Raw genomic sequence first — 15,501 nt, forward strand, 5'->3', positions numbered from 1 at the left:
TTTATTTCTCTACTAAATTCTTAAGTTACTAAACCTACAAAGTTTAAGAAACTGAAGTTGCTTAAATAGTTTTATCACTATATATTATTCCTTTCTCTGAGACAAGCAGAGCCAAAGATGAATATTTATGGTTTTTGCACTATGTTGTTTTGTAGACTGTACTTACTGATTCTCATTTATTCTGCACAGGCTCCATCATCACCTTCTTCACCCATAGCTAATGAACCAAAATATGAGAAGCGCTGGCTAGACACCTTATCAGTTCCTCTGTCAATGGCTCGAATCTCGAGGTACAAAGCTGGAACAGATAAATTAAGGTTTGTAATCTAAAATGGGAAGCGCTGTGTTAGTTAGCTGTACCTAATATTTTACTGTGGAGTGTTGGCTATGTAAGAATTCTTTGAGTGGAGATAGGAAAGTCTTGTTATTAAAATCTGTGTTATTAAAATCTTCTCGAGATTAATTCCATGCATGGTGATTATGAGGCAAAGTAAAAAAAAAAAAAAAGGACTGTAAATATAGGTCCTATAAATATGTTTCTGTAATCTATTGTATCTTTGGAATTCAGTTAGCTAGCATCAGCAGCTAGCACAGAGGTTATGCTTGGCATTACTTGAATTAATTTTTAAGGTATTACATTTCACTCCATATTTTTATAACAGAGTAAGTTCACATATTGTCAGTAAACACCCCTTTTTCTTTAAAAATGGTAAAATTCTGCAAAATATTATGTGCCTATCATTGTCATATAAGAACTCATATCGACAACAGATTTTCTCAAAGTAGAGGGTACAAACTGTTTTATTTTTCATCATAGAATCTTGTCACGTCTCAGATACTTAGGCAATAGTTCATAAAGCAACAGTGGAGTAGTATAGCAATGGTGATTGTTGTGGGCTTCAGGAAATAAGTGAAAGCAAAAGTGAAGACTCTCGAAGCCTCAGTAAATAATATGCTTGGGAAAGTTTTGCATTTTGTAGCATGCATCATATTTTTTTCTGCAATCCATTCTGTGTGGTAGGACTGCCACAAATCTATCACTAATTGTGGTTCACGTAGTCCACTGTTCTCTATGTTTATGAGAACAATTCATTCACTGTTGTTATCCATTTTCTTTATGGGTTGTCCTATATTTATATATTTCTAATTTTTGAAAATGAGAGAATTGGAAGCATCAACTGTTACGGTCACTTGCTACCAGGAAGTATCAGAAATTAATGTTTGTTTTTCTTTCTCTATACCAGATTTGTTACCTGTTTCCAAAAATGATATGAATTATCTTTTTTTTTTTTTATTTTTTATATGACAGCGATCCTGCTTTTAGCTTAGAGCAATTGGTCACCTAAATCTCTTCTCCCAGACTTTGTGATAAAGTGTCACAGCTCAATAATAATAAATCACACAGAAAAGTTTTAAGTTATTCAACACCCTCTCCTGAACTCATAATTCCATTTTTAAAAGTCTCTCATGACTTCGTCCACCACTTTCTTCCGTGCTCCTTCAGCCAACCTGTTCATTTGGTCCAACACTTCCCAGTCCATCCATTCAGGTCTTAGAAGTTCTTCTGTGTATTAATTGAATTTATCTATGTGTGCAGATTTAAGCATCAGCTCATCGTCAACTTATCATCAATGTTCGTGAATTTAAAGGATAAGTGGAAGAAGACAGAACATTTAAACCTTAGAATTCAATTATCACCTTGATAGTTTGGAGCTGTTTAATTCCTGTTTTATGCACTTTATGCATCAGATGAAGCAATCCCAAGAGATTCCACTTCTGAAAACAGCAGCCGATTTTGAAAATGCCTTGAAATAACACGTCTTCTGATGCTGTACTGGGTCTGGCTGGGATAGAGTTAATATTGTACATAGCAGCTCATATGGTGCCGTGTTTTGGATTTTTGACTAAAATAATATTAATAACACACCAGTATTTTTGTTGTTGCTGGGCATCAAGGCTTTCTCTTTTTCCCACCCTCAACAAGTAGGCTGGGGGTGGGCCAGAAGTTGGTAAGGGGACGCAACGTGGACAGCTGACCCAAACTGACCAAATAATTATTCCATACCATATAACATCATGGTCAGCAACAAAACTATGGGGAAGGAGGTCTGTGAGGGTCTATCTGCATAGATTAGTAGAGAGAATGCCTGCTTTTTCAATATTAAAGGATTCTGTGAATCCATTAGTAATCCTTGTATCTTTTTGTGTCCTTTATGTTCTCTGTCATGAGTTTGGTTTTTTGTTTGTTTGTTTTCTTTTCTGACTTAATGCTTCTTTATATATTATCCTCTAAGATATCTCAGTTGGTCTTGAAAAGGCACTCTGGCACTGGTACAGCCCTGTCTCCTTTTTAAGTCTGTATCATTGAGCAATTGAAACTATTTTCTGTGGGGTAATATACACAGCTATGTGCCTTCTCTTCTGCTAGGTGGACAATATAAAAAAGGACATTTCCCCTATTCTTTAACTGAATTAAATTCTGAAAGAGAGGTCTGTATCATTCTTCTACCAAAATGATCTATGTCTTTTTAGCTTTTGACATTCTCTTGTAACTTTGTAAAATATTACAGCTCGGGAAAAGATATGAAAGCCTGTATGATTATTTGGCCGTCTATTCACTCATAGGTAACACTGACAGAAAAACTGCTTTTTCACCTCTGAAATTCTTGCAGATGGTCACAGAAGTAACAGCATACTCTTTTACTAAAATCAATCACAGACTGATGGTTTTAATATATAGCATTGTGTATGCTAAGTGTAAGTCCAACTACTATCTGTAAGTCCAACTACTGTTGCTGTTCCAATGTAGTATGCTGCTGTCAGATAGTCTAGAAAGCCCCTCTGACCTCATTATCACTTCTCCTTTTATATTTAAGATAGCGTCATATTTCCAGTTTTCTTTTCCTAGTGTTTTAATAATCTCTTAATTTTTAGACAACCTTAGGAACAAGGTCAAACAGAGTCTGATTTATTACTGAAAGATATTTTTTTGTTTTCCTTTGCTTTAAAAAAGGCAGAGTATAACAATGTATAAACTGTCAGCATCTTTCTCAATATTTTTGACCATTTTTCAGTTAGAAACAGGTTATATAGCTAGAGCTCTCTGTTAGACTATGGCATATAGTGTGGTTTAGATCAGATCTAGCCTAATCTAATCAGACTGGGCCATATTATTTCCTTTGTGGTTAAAGTATATTGTAGTATTTCACTGGAGTTTTCCAGGAACTTTGGCAAGAAAATACATACTTTTAGCTTTTGTGTCATGAGATGGTCAGGAGCACCTCTATCTGTTTGACTAGTATTCTTTTTTTCATTGTGTAAGAAAAAGGAGTCATCTTTTGACTTTCATTACACTGGATTTTTCATTTGACTTTTCCAACAAAGTCTGAGGATTGGTGACTTAAATGACACAAGTATATCTTTCATATATTTTAGATTTTGTCAGCATTGTGGTATTAACAGAAAAAAGAAAGAATGGGATAGATGGTTTTCTTTCCTTATACATAAAGAGGAATGAAAAAAAAAAAATACTGCAAGGAGTCTGAAGTTTCTTTTCCACATAATGAAACAAAATTAAAATGTCCTAACCCTAGAATATTTTAAAGAAAAGATGAAAATTGTAGTTGATGTTTCGCATCTTCTCAATGCAGGATCTTTCCAGTTATATCTTCAGAAATTATGAACATCAAGATAAACATTATCTTAACTACACAAGTCACTTTTTATTAGTGCAATTCATATTGATGGTACAATTGAAATCTATTTGAATATTTCTTTGTAACATACAGGTTAGTCTGCTCTTTTTGATTACTTACTAGTTCAATGGCTTTTAAACAGCCTTGCCTTTATTATATAGCACCACTACTTTTATAATTCTACAGTTCTCACCAGTCCATTTGTGCTATTTTTCTCTGTAAGTATTAAGGTAATATGGACAGTGAGAATTCTACTCCTGTGAGTACATGCAATTGCTAGTAATTTTCGATTGCTAAAGACAGAGTTGGTCACTAAATGTGATGAATAGTGGAATAAGTAAGCCTTGCTTACCCCCAAAAAAATGTTGTTCATGGTGTCATTTGCAGACTTCTTGATTTTAAGATAGAAAGGTAAAGACCGGTAGTCATATAGACAATGAAGAACAATGTTATATTCATTTATAATTTTTCATATTTTCTAACAGAATATATAAAACCTTATTCGGGACTATGTGTAGATAAGTATTTCTAGTCTTTACAACAGGCATTGACAACCCTAGATAATCATTTTTATTTGCTGTATTGACTGACACTTTAAGTGAAGGTAGTATAGCTATAACCTCTTGAACATTTTAAGTTTAGAGACTGAAAAAAAAAAATTGCTTATTTGGAAGATGGAAATTGAATGGAAATTGAACAGAAGAAATGGTTGAGCTGGAAGTAACTCTGATCCAGTACCTATAAGCCCTTGTAGGTGTGATCCCCATTACAAGAACAACTTAATTAAATGTTGGTATTATTTTCAATTTGCTGGTATTCTGGCAATTGCAATTATTGCAATGTATTGGGGGGGGAGGGGGGGGGAGTTGTTGTTTTTTTAAATCATTGGCTCACTATATTCTTAGCAGAGAGAATCTTTCTGAAGGAATCTATTTCCCATTTTAACATTTCAGGGTATTAACAAAATGCCTTTAGTTAGTTACATAAATAAGAAAGTAATGAAGCAAACCATTTTGAAAAAAAATATAGGAATTAAACATTATCTCTCTGAGTTACAAAAACTGAATAAGCGTTTGATTACAGCTTTTGGTAATGATTAGAATGAAAGTGAGGGGAAGGAGGACTGAATGAGTACGTACATAAAAAATATCATAACCAAACTGAAATGCAGCAATAAGGAGAGAGAGTGAGTAACATCTGATAAAAAGTAAATAGAAAAAGAAAGTAAAGGTTTTGAGGGATGTTATTTTCTGTTAAGGACTATGATACAGATGATACAGAAAACAAAAGTATATTAATTAAAATCATCAGTGATAGAATCAGCATCCATTATACAGAAGAGCACAATATGTTATGGAAGGATAGAACAATTGGAAATGGAATACAACATAATAGTGCCAAGTGTAGGGGGATGACATTAAGGATTGTTACTAGAACAAAAATCTAGAACAAATTAATTAGTTTTCCATAGGAGCCTACTGGAGCCTTTTGGCAAATGGCAGCAGAGGAAGGCATGGATTAGGTCCATACCGTAGGCAGAAAGTAACTCTGGAACATCACTGTTCTGCAGACTTACGAAGGAAAAACAGATATTTTAGAGTATAGCAGGATAAACATTTTCCAGAAATGAGAAGCATAAAAACCATTGTACAAACACTGCTAAGACCCCATCTAGAATCTGTGTACAATTCTGGTTATTCAAATTAAAACATACAATATGAATGGATACAGTAGATAAGCGTACAGTGTTTCTAGTTAATCAAATAGAAAGATATCATATTATTTTGATTTCTTAGCATATAGGGTTAACAGGAAGAAAAAACTCTGTGAAGGACAAAACCTAATTAAGCTAAACGGAAATACTGACTCACAAGGATACTAACTGACCATGAATAAATTAGGATAAAAATTAGCCAATGGTTTCTAACCACTGGAATGGCAATATTATAGAGCTGTCTCTGTAGCAGTGGAACTTGTCCTGTCTAACTGTTTAGCAAGATAGGATTTAATAGCAATGAGATGTAATAGCAATGAGCATTGAGCAATATATGATTTTTTTTACTTGTGATGGCAAAGCAATGAGCGTGATATCTATACATGACTTTTTCCTCCTGTGCTTCTAAGACATGTTTTACTATTCTGTTAAATGTAGCAGCTTCTTATTCAAAAATTTGTTACGTATATAATCCATTTCAAATATCATATGATTTTGAAGAGGAGTTATTTTTTTCTCTTCAGGTACATTTCCTACTTTTAGCTCTAGTGTTTTAGCATTTGTCAACTGGAGTTTCTTTGGCACTTAAAGAATTTAAACTTTTTCTTTCTTTCCATTCAGCATAGATATGGAAAGTGAAAGCAATTTTCAATGGCTTTTAGACCTGGTAGCAATTTGATATATTGCTGTGGGCAATGTTTTGTGATTTCTACCATGCCTGTTGATTTTTGAGTGTAGTTATAAAGTACTGAAGAGCTTGGTACCTGCAAGGAAGTCCATTCTGTAACCTTTGTTCTGAATTTCTTGAGCTTCGTAGCAATACGTAAAGTACTTCTGTGTTTAGGAATATGAGGTATAGGACAATTTATTGCTTTTTGCTACATTGTTAAGGTGACATGTGAAAAAAAAAACATGAAATCTGAGATTTTCTTTTTAAAATTGTGCTATCCACCATTTTTTATTAACTGCCTGACCACTGCCAAGTGTGTTTTTTATTTAAAAAAAATCTTGAAATAAGTATTTCCAATACTTCTTTTACAATTTTTCTTAAGCAGCAAGATGTTCTGGAAGTCAGTTGCTAGGGGTCAGGTAAATACAGGCTAAATGATAAGCTCTGCTCAACAGACTGTTAACAGAGAGATGCCCAAGAAGTTAATAGTTATTCTGTAGATCTCTCCACAATGAGAGACTGACATACCCTTGGCTAAAATAAGGGCTAACTCAGAGAAAAGTCAAGTTATATTCAGGAAAAAGGAGCTAGACAGGACCTATGCCATGCAGTTAGAATAAAGATCAGCACTGACTATTGATTCTTAAAGTTAGGGACCAATTTAGTACCTGTTCCTTATATTTTGGCTAGAATTTAGACATTCTGGTTGAAAGATATTTGCACTCTAAAAGTGCATCAAAAATCAATGGCATCAAACTTAAGGGAATTGCTGCTGCTTTGCAGTCTAGGGCAATATAGTCACATGCTCAAATACATCCCTTTAATTCTGTTCAGTTGCAGGAAGCCAACTTAAGGAGAGTGAGGTGGTTTATTTTTTTATTCTTTATCCTCACAATATTTAGTTCACATCTAATCACATCTAGTTTTAAAATCTGTACTGCAGCTAAGCCCACGAATGTACTGGGGAACCATTCGCCCTTTCCCCCGAAGTTGTGTTGCTCTGGAAAATTGATGTGGCACCTCTTCACACTTAGTTCTAGTAAATAACCTCCCTTAGTAGATAAAACAGTGGAAAAGGAAAGGTAAAATAAATCCTTCTCCTCCCTCCCTTCCCAACTCCCCCCCCCCCAAATATATATATATATATATATATATATAACAAATAACAAATTATTACTCTAGGGGATTGTGCATATTAATATTACCACAGAGTTCAAAGAATTATTACTTTTTTTTTTTTCTGTTTCTGGAGAAAGTGAGACATATGTTGTCTTTTCTTCTGCTGTCTGACAAAATACTAAATTCTAATCCACCACGGTTAGCTCAGCAAGACTCTGTCGCCACTAAATGCCTCAGGATAAATAGCCTTGAGGTTCTCTGGCAGGCCTGCTTTTTTCCACTAACTTTGACACCAAAATAGCAATAAAGAATTTTGGAGCTAGTTGAATGTGTTGAAGCATGTAGCCCGTGGTGCTCATTATTTACCTTTATCGCTGTTGTTTTTCACAATATCTTTTTGTTCCAGAAATGCATTTTTTTGCAGAGGCATAGACGGGTGTTACGGGAAAGAACCTGGTTTGCATTGTATCATCAATAATAGTAATAATAAAAATACAATAAAGGTATATTGTTCTTTCTTCTGAAGGCAGACAGGTTTTAGATTTCAAAGTAAACCTGCCACAGTACTAAGTGAAAATCAAGCACATGGCCATCTATTTTTCTCTAACAAATGTGTATGAATTCCATATACAGTGTAAACAGCTGGAGAACTGAAAATGTTCAAGAAGTAATCTTTTGCATATAATTTAAACGTAATGACCCTGATGAACTCTGTACTCTTGACCAAAAATTGTTGTTCTCGTGAGCTATAGACTCCCCTCATGTCAAAAGACATATAGTGCTTGAAACTGAAACTTAGCTGGCATTACAGTGGGAGGCAGTCCAGTAAAAATTGTCCAAGTATGTATTGTGTTAGCCATCTTACATGTGCCAGAAAGAAAAAAATCATGTATTATATTTGAGATTTAAGCTACTGACTTAGCAAGTCAGCTCTGAAGACATCATTAAGATAAATTCAATCTTCCTAGAAGGAATAATATAAAATACAGTTTGGTGGTTTATTATTTAAAATTTTAATGTCTCCAGCATGCTTCCATTGTGACAAAGGAGCACAAAGGAGAATCTAAAAATTTGTCTGCATGCTGATAACTTAAGGTAAAAGGACGTTCACCTAAGTTCTTTGGGACTATTCACATGCTCAAAATCTATGTGGGATTGGAATTTAATGGATGAGATTCATTTCATCTGACTATAGATATCTGGTAGTCATTCGCCTCCAAATATGCTAAATCCCTGGACTCACCTGGGAGTCAGTGGATGGAAATAAGGATGTATAGTGTTTCTTCTGTCTTGCGCAGTCATTTATGATAAAACAGTTCCTGTGTTCAGCATGTCTCACTTCTAGAATCATAGAATAAGTCAGGCTGGAAGGGATGCCAGAGGTCACCCAGTCCTCTGTTCCCTGCTCAAGGCATGTGTAATGAGATCACATTGCACAGGACCGTCTCCTGAACACCTCACAGGATGGAGATTCTACAAACTTGATGGGCAACCTGCGCTGGTATTTGATCATCCTCATGGGAAAAACAGAAGAAAAAACAATGAAAAAATGAAAAACCTGATGTCAAATTGGAATTTGCCATGTTACAAATTGTGTCTGTTGCCTCTCATCTACTTAGACAACAGAATTTTACTTGCCTGATAGGGGGGAAATTGAAATGCTTTCCCTTGAATTATCAAAAACCGATGATTGTGCTGATATTATAAAACACATATTGATAAGGATACATACACTCCATTCTCCACCCCACCACAGGTCTGCATTCAAGAGAGGACAGTAGCATGGTGAAACTGCATATGTCTTCCAGTCATTCAGGCTGCTTCTTTTCTCCAGCAAGGCTCCTCAACCTCTTTCTTTGTTCTGCAACTTCATACAAGTAAAGCATGCTGACTCTGGCAAACTGTAATTCCACAGATTTTTTTCTCTGCAACAAAGCCAAGTATCTCGCACCTGCATCCTACTCTTTTCAGCTGGTGTTAGCACCCCTGTTAGTTCCAATCAGCAGTCCTAGCGTAACTTTTTGTGTGACTTCAGGGGGTACAGGATAAGACACCTAATCAATGCTAGAACCATCCCATCTCCCACAATCCTTTCTTTCTTCTACGTGAGTTATTGCAAATTTACTGGGATACAGCTAGGAGCTGTTAGTGGCACATCAGTTCGATAGTATCTGTAGAAGCAAAATGTCTGTGTCACTTCAAATTATCTTACTTCATTACTCCAAGTTTAATACAAAATAAAGCAAAGTTATAATACTGGAAGCAAAATGTTCATTAAAAAAAGAAAAAAGAAAAAAGAGAAACTTGACATGCAATCCAAGTTTATGTTAATACTTCGATAGCTTTTTAGCTCAATAGTTTTTGTTAGTAGTCTAATTATATAAGCAACGTTCACCATCTTTTGAGGCTGTATTTCATTTACAGTAGTACACCCCATTATTTTTTAACACAGTTTCAAAGAGATTAAATAATGTAGACAATTCTTTTTTGGGGGTGAATTTTCATTCCATAATCCACAATACTTCAGGCTAATTACAAATAGAAATTCTGGCAAGAGAGTCATACAGAAATGTAAACAAGCCATTAGAAAACACTGTAAGAAAAGCAATAAAAATTGAATTCAGATATCAAAAAATCATCCAAACAGGAAGAAAGACGGAATGACTGAAATCCTTACCCTCCAATAACATAAAAATTCAGCTTTTCGCAGTTCAGCTGGCATTGAAAATAGATTCTCTCTTTGTATTTTGACTTAACACCTCTATATTTACCAACTTCTCTGTATCACAAAACTCCCAGTTGCCATTTTTTGTTTTATTAATATTAATTGACGAAAAGTGTCAATGTTGGGAAGAGAACTAAGTCTACCAATGCCCATCTATTATTTGTGCTGACATTACTCTTGCTAAGACAGTGTTTATTTTATTAAAATGAATTAATGTAATGAAAAAAAAAAACATTTCACAGTGAAAGTGAGATAAAAATAGGCTGAGTAAAGAAACCAGTGCCTCATGCTATTTAGTGGAAATGCTTGTGGGAAAGAAAGTTTCATATTGGGATACAAATATAAAAATAATAGGAAATGTGAAGGTAATTCGTCCCAAATTTCTTGAATTTAAGAAAAGCAAATATTCTAGGTACTGTTATCATTCACACTCGTGTAGAGTTAAAGATAGTATGGCCATATTCAGTAGAAATGTAAAAAGAGACAGGAAGCTTTAGAAACTAATATATTTTAATATATGAAATATTAAAAGGAAAATACTTCCATCCTCCAGAAGCTTTTTCTGTATCTGCAGCATTTGTGTATTTTCCCAAAGAAGACACACATCAGCAGAAAGGATCTCTAACATTAGACGCTGAAACATATTCTTGGCAATTAATCTTTGCTAGTGGAATGCTTCATCCACACCTGACGAAGCGATGATATTCAGATCCTGGCAAACTGTGTCTGGTTGCGACTTCACAGCAAGTATGATGTCTCTGACCAGACTGCACTAGAAACCACCATGAAATTCCAGTCTTTTGAGATGAGTAAAAGGCCTTCAATTTTCTCAGCCTTGGAGTTCAAACAGTTCTTGCAGCAGTATGACTATTTTTACATGATAGATTCAGTGATTGCTACTTTGTGATGAAGAATGCCTCCAATCATATGGAAGAAGGGGAAATTCCATATGACTGATGCATCTATTGAAGTGGAAACTGGAAGGATTTTATCTTGTGTTTCATTCAGAGAAGAGTTTAATGAGCTTTGGTAGCGACTTTAAATAGTTATGTAAAATTCTTGATAGTGTCATCAGGTGTGTATTTCACAGTGACAGTCAGTGTAAAGGGACAGAGAAGTTACTGCCTGTATTTCTGTTTCCTGTTTTGTGCTTTTTTCTAGTTTTTTTTGGTGGTAGCTGGCATTTGCAGTCTTAGAAAGATTTGAAGCCTGTTAACCCCATATATAGTTGTGTATAGGTTATTCATTTTCTGCTGTTTCAAACTACCAGAACTCCATTCACTTCTGGTTCTCGTTGCAATAATACAACAGCAGGAATAAAAGAGACAGGAATCTCCTCTAGCTGTGTCTTAAAAGTCTTGAAGCCTTCCCCCTCCTCTCCCCCTTCCCACCCCCCTCCCCCCCAAAAAAAAAAGCCATGTCATCTTACTTTGTTGTGATGTGACTTCATAGCATCTTGAAACCTCTCAAAACTCTTATGTGATATTAAAGCTCATCCTTGTCAGCCAGCAGGAATAGGTGTTTAGAGGTCCCTCTATGTTTTTTATTTTCCGCTTTTTGATGAAATGGAGTGGTATTTAAGCCTCTAGAATTTATTTTCACCTAAATTTCAGTGCTGTCTCGGTGCTTGCATTTGGCTGTTTCACTTATAGTGGGAAAAGAAAAGTTCATCATTCATTTCATTTAGCTTCTGGTTTTAGTTTGGATAATTGTTTTCACTTCTTGCCTTATGGATGTTAGTATGTGGAGCATGAGTCAGCTGTATGCACTGTCAGGGATGGAGGGTAGCCAGAAATGGGGCTGTATTAGTAATAACAGAGTCAGCAGGTCAAGGGAAGTGATTATTTTCCTCTACTTTGCATTTGTGAGACCACATCAGAAATACCTGCATCTAAAATACCGTATCCATTTTTGGCCTGGATTTTAGGATCCCTCACTGTTTTCTGCCTCTGTTAAATGCTCTGGATTGTCCTCTCTCACTTGTGTAAAGATTCTAGTATCTTAGTTTTGATATTTTAATTTTCTGTCTAAATTAGGCATTGTGAATGGATCCTCTTCAAGGCAGCAGTTTGTTTCCATGTTCCACCATGTATCAATGCATAGTCAATGACAGATCTTCCCTGTCTCAGAGGGATGTCGAAGAGATCATAGCATAAGTCATTCCATTACAGCACTGTTGGGATATTTATGAGAGCCTTAGGTAAAAGGAACCGTATGCTCGAGGGGTGATTATTTCACACAGTTTACTTGAAGATAATGGAACTTTTTTTTTTTTTTTTTAACCTTTTCCTTCTTTCTGAAGAGATGAAACGGACACCTCCTGAAATGAAAGTGACACAGAATTTTGAGATTGTTTTTAGGTTTTATTAGGTAACGAGATAATTCAGTCATGAAAGGAAAAGAAGGGAATCTGCTGATAACATTTAAGTCTTCAGACCAAGAATGTTATTTTTGTTAGCAGCAAGTATAACACTTAACAACTCATTTAACAGTAAAAGATATCAGCTAATGTATATATGTATATATTAGAATATTGCATCTTGCTAATATTGTATATGATGGGTATTTTATATTACCTTTTTAGCATGTAGTTTTAAGTCTTCATGCTCACTATAAACTCCCTACAAATTACAATTGTTAGACTAATAACTTTTTCAGTAAGCCATGAGTGAGAGACTCACGTAACCTTTGTGTGTCACTTTGAATGCTCATATTGACATATATCATAAATTAAACAGTAGAAGATTTCACCTTAGATAAGAGAATCCCAGATAGCCCCCCAACCCAACAACTTGACAGAGCAGTATTCTGGATTCAATAGTTAACCTGCTTCTAGTTTAATACCAAACAGACAGCAATATAGCATTAAAGTATAAATATATTAACTGTGTAATTATAGCAGAGAGTGGTGATATCCTCCGAGTTATAAAAAGGAAACGCGCAAAATAGTATAGAAGTAAAATCTAATTCTCATGACATTCATGGGCACCTAAGTAATCTAGGTAACTCTCTGAGGTTTAGCTGCTGAAACGATTGCATGTCATATGTTTTAAAGATATATAGACCAGTGTACTTCCATGTCACTACTGAACATTCTGTTATTCCTACTGAAAAATTTAATAGTTGAAAAAGTGTATCCCACCATCACCCAGATGTGTGGGATTTCAGAGGTAAATGCACAGAGCTCAACTTCCTGCAGATAGTAAGGAAACATTGGCATTTATAGAACAAAGTTGCTTTAAAGATATAAAAGAAGCATAAAAATGGAATAAAATTCAATTGAATATTAGCACATGTAGATGTTGTTATGAAAAAGGGCCTTACATTCAAAAATGTTATAACGAAACTTGTAAATACATTTTTCAAATTTCTATTCCATAAAAGAACTTAAAGGAAACTTTGCTTAGAATTTTATATAGGAAGTATAGGAACTGAATAAATTAAAACTACGGAAGGCAGTTTGTTGCAACATATACATAGCTAGCAAATGAAACCAAAAATGCAATAAAGAAATAAGTTTTTTGGTTTCAAAAATGTTAATATTTGTTCAAAAACTTCCTGAATACGCTACCCTAAGTTTAGTAATTATAAACAGTCTGTATGCATAAGGGAAGTAAATGATCAGCACATATAGATGCTGGTAGAGAAAAAGTATTTATTGTATGTGTTGCTGCTGATACTGTCCATTATTATCCTTCTTTTTGTTGCCTTTCTTTTTATTTGTAAATTCAAACCCCAAAACTTTTCAAAAGTTGTAAGGATCACTTAAACACTGAGAGATATTGGACAGTTTCAGAAAACTGATATATCTTCCTTTACGGATATATTTCTTCTTACTGCAGATCTAATGCATTTGAAGTGCTGGCACTCGATGGAGTTAGTACTGGGATACTTCAGTTTTATACAGCCCAGGAGAGTGCTGACTGGCTGAGAGCAATATCAACTAACATCAGTGATTTGACACTTCAAAATGTATGTTACTTTCTGCATATTTTCTTGTCTATGCTGTTGTAAAACTATTTCTAATTTTCCAAAGGCAGAAAATAATTCACATTTAAGATACCATATATAAAATGTGTGTTTTGGGGGAGGAAAAGGAGGAAGGAAAGAACAGGAAGAGGTTGTCTGATCAATCAAAAGTATCAAGTTTTCAAGAGTTGCAGTGTTCTTATAAACCAGAGTAGTAGAAATTCAGATTGCATTTATTATTTTAAAGACTTCTTAAGGGAATGTATTGATCCTTCTTGGTCATTACAGAGAGCTTTAGATATGACCAAATATTTATTTTTCCATTTTTGTAATTAAATTGTGCTTGAAGTTACCACTTACTGATTTTGAAATAGACATGTGGAAATTCCGTAGCTAGTGAAGTGTGACTTATAGGGGCTTACTGGGAGACAGTATTTTTACCTCTGTAAATTGTCTAGAGGTTGTTTTATTTAAATTCACATTATTTAATCTCTATGGAAGTGCAAGGGTGCTTATGTTAGTAGAAATTACTCCTGCTAATTCATAAGTAGCACTTGCTATTGCAAGCAGAAGCATTAAACAATCCTTGGAGAAAAAGAAATAATTTGGACAGCACATTATTATTCCAAGAAAGAACAACAGAAAATATTGAAGATTCTAAAATGAATCATAAAGTTAAATAGGCAACTTGAACATGTAGTATGTTGAAAATACATTTCAGTCTTTCTGAAATGTTAAAAAATAAATGATGAAAAAACTATTGTACAGCTGTCCCTGGAATAATTGTCTGTGCATGTTTTTAATCTCTTTTTCTTTAGATGCATTCGGACTGTAATTTCATATCATGACATAAATATCATGGCATAAATATCTTTAATTTGTATTTTGTACTCCTGGTTAATTGTTGCTTAGTTCTTTATATTGTGTAGAATTTGTGTTAGATTTCAATGTAAATCTAACAATGTAAATCTTATGATTTATTTTTCTGGTCTTCAAAAGTTACTTGGAATCAAATTTGATCAAAATAGCTTTTTAAATAAATTAGTTATTAATTAATATGCAATTACTTAAGCAATATATTTGACGGAATCAAATATTTTTGCTTATGATGCATTCTTTATGAATATAGGTCTTGCTATTTGATAATTCTAAGGAAGCTACTTAAATTATCCATGAATTTTCATAATACCTGTACTAGTAAATACCTGTAATAGTAAATTATAATTTATAATTATAATTATAAAATTCATAATACCTGTAATAGTAAAAGAAGTGTATGGGAATATTTTTAGAGCACTTCTCAGTTCACAGTTCCTAAACCCACTTCTTTTGCTTTCAAAAAAATCCAGTGAATAAATGTCATTTTAAGAATATAGATGAATAAGCCAATAAAAATTGGCTATAGGTACATGCAGATTTTATCTGAGGTAGGGTTCTAGTCTGTTGTTTTTCAAAATGTACCATATGCAGTAGCATGTGTTCTGATACAGGATCTTCACTGTATTGTGACTGGTCTGCATAAATATTTTATTTTATACAGAGTTTTTTTCTTGGTCTTCTCAGTTATTTATCACAATAGTGAATTCTCTCAACCAAGTAGTCCACCTGG

At 34.2% G+C, this 15,501-nt stretch overlaps 1 protein-coding gene across 8 annotated transcripts in view; it reads left to right on the plus strand.

Moving 5' to 3' along the window:
- Positions 1–15,501, plus strand: part of SNTG2 (syntrophin gamma 2) — a 271,731-nt gene that overhangs the window by 188,696 nt on the left and 67,534 nt on the right. For all 8 annotated transcript variants that reach the window (XM_035322208.1, XM_035322209.1, XM_035322211.1 and 5 more), the window contains 2 exons: positions 190–317; positions 13,766–13,895. In XM_035322208.1, coding sequence (XP_035178099.1) covers positions 190–317; positions 13,766–13,895 — 258 coding nt within the window. The remainder of the gene's footprint in view (positions 1–189; positions 318–13,765; positions 13,896–15,501) is intronic.

This window comes from Oxyura jamaicensis, chromosome 3 (assembly GCF_011077185.1).
Source record: "Oxyura jamaicensis isolate SHBP4307 breed ruddy duck chromosome 3, BPBGC_Ojam_1.0, whole genome shotgun sequence".
In the NCBI taxonomy this organism is placed as follows: Eukaryota; Metazoa; Chordata; class Aves; order Anseriformes; family Anatidae; genus Oxyura; species Oxyura jamaicensis.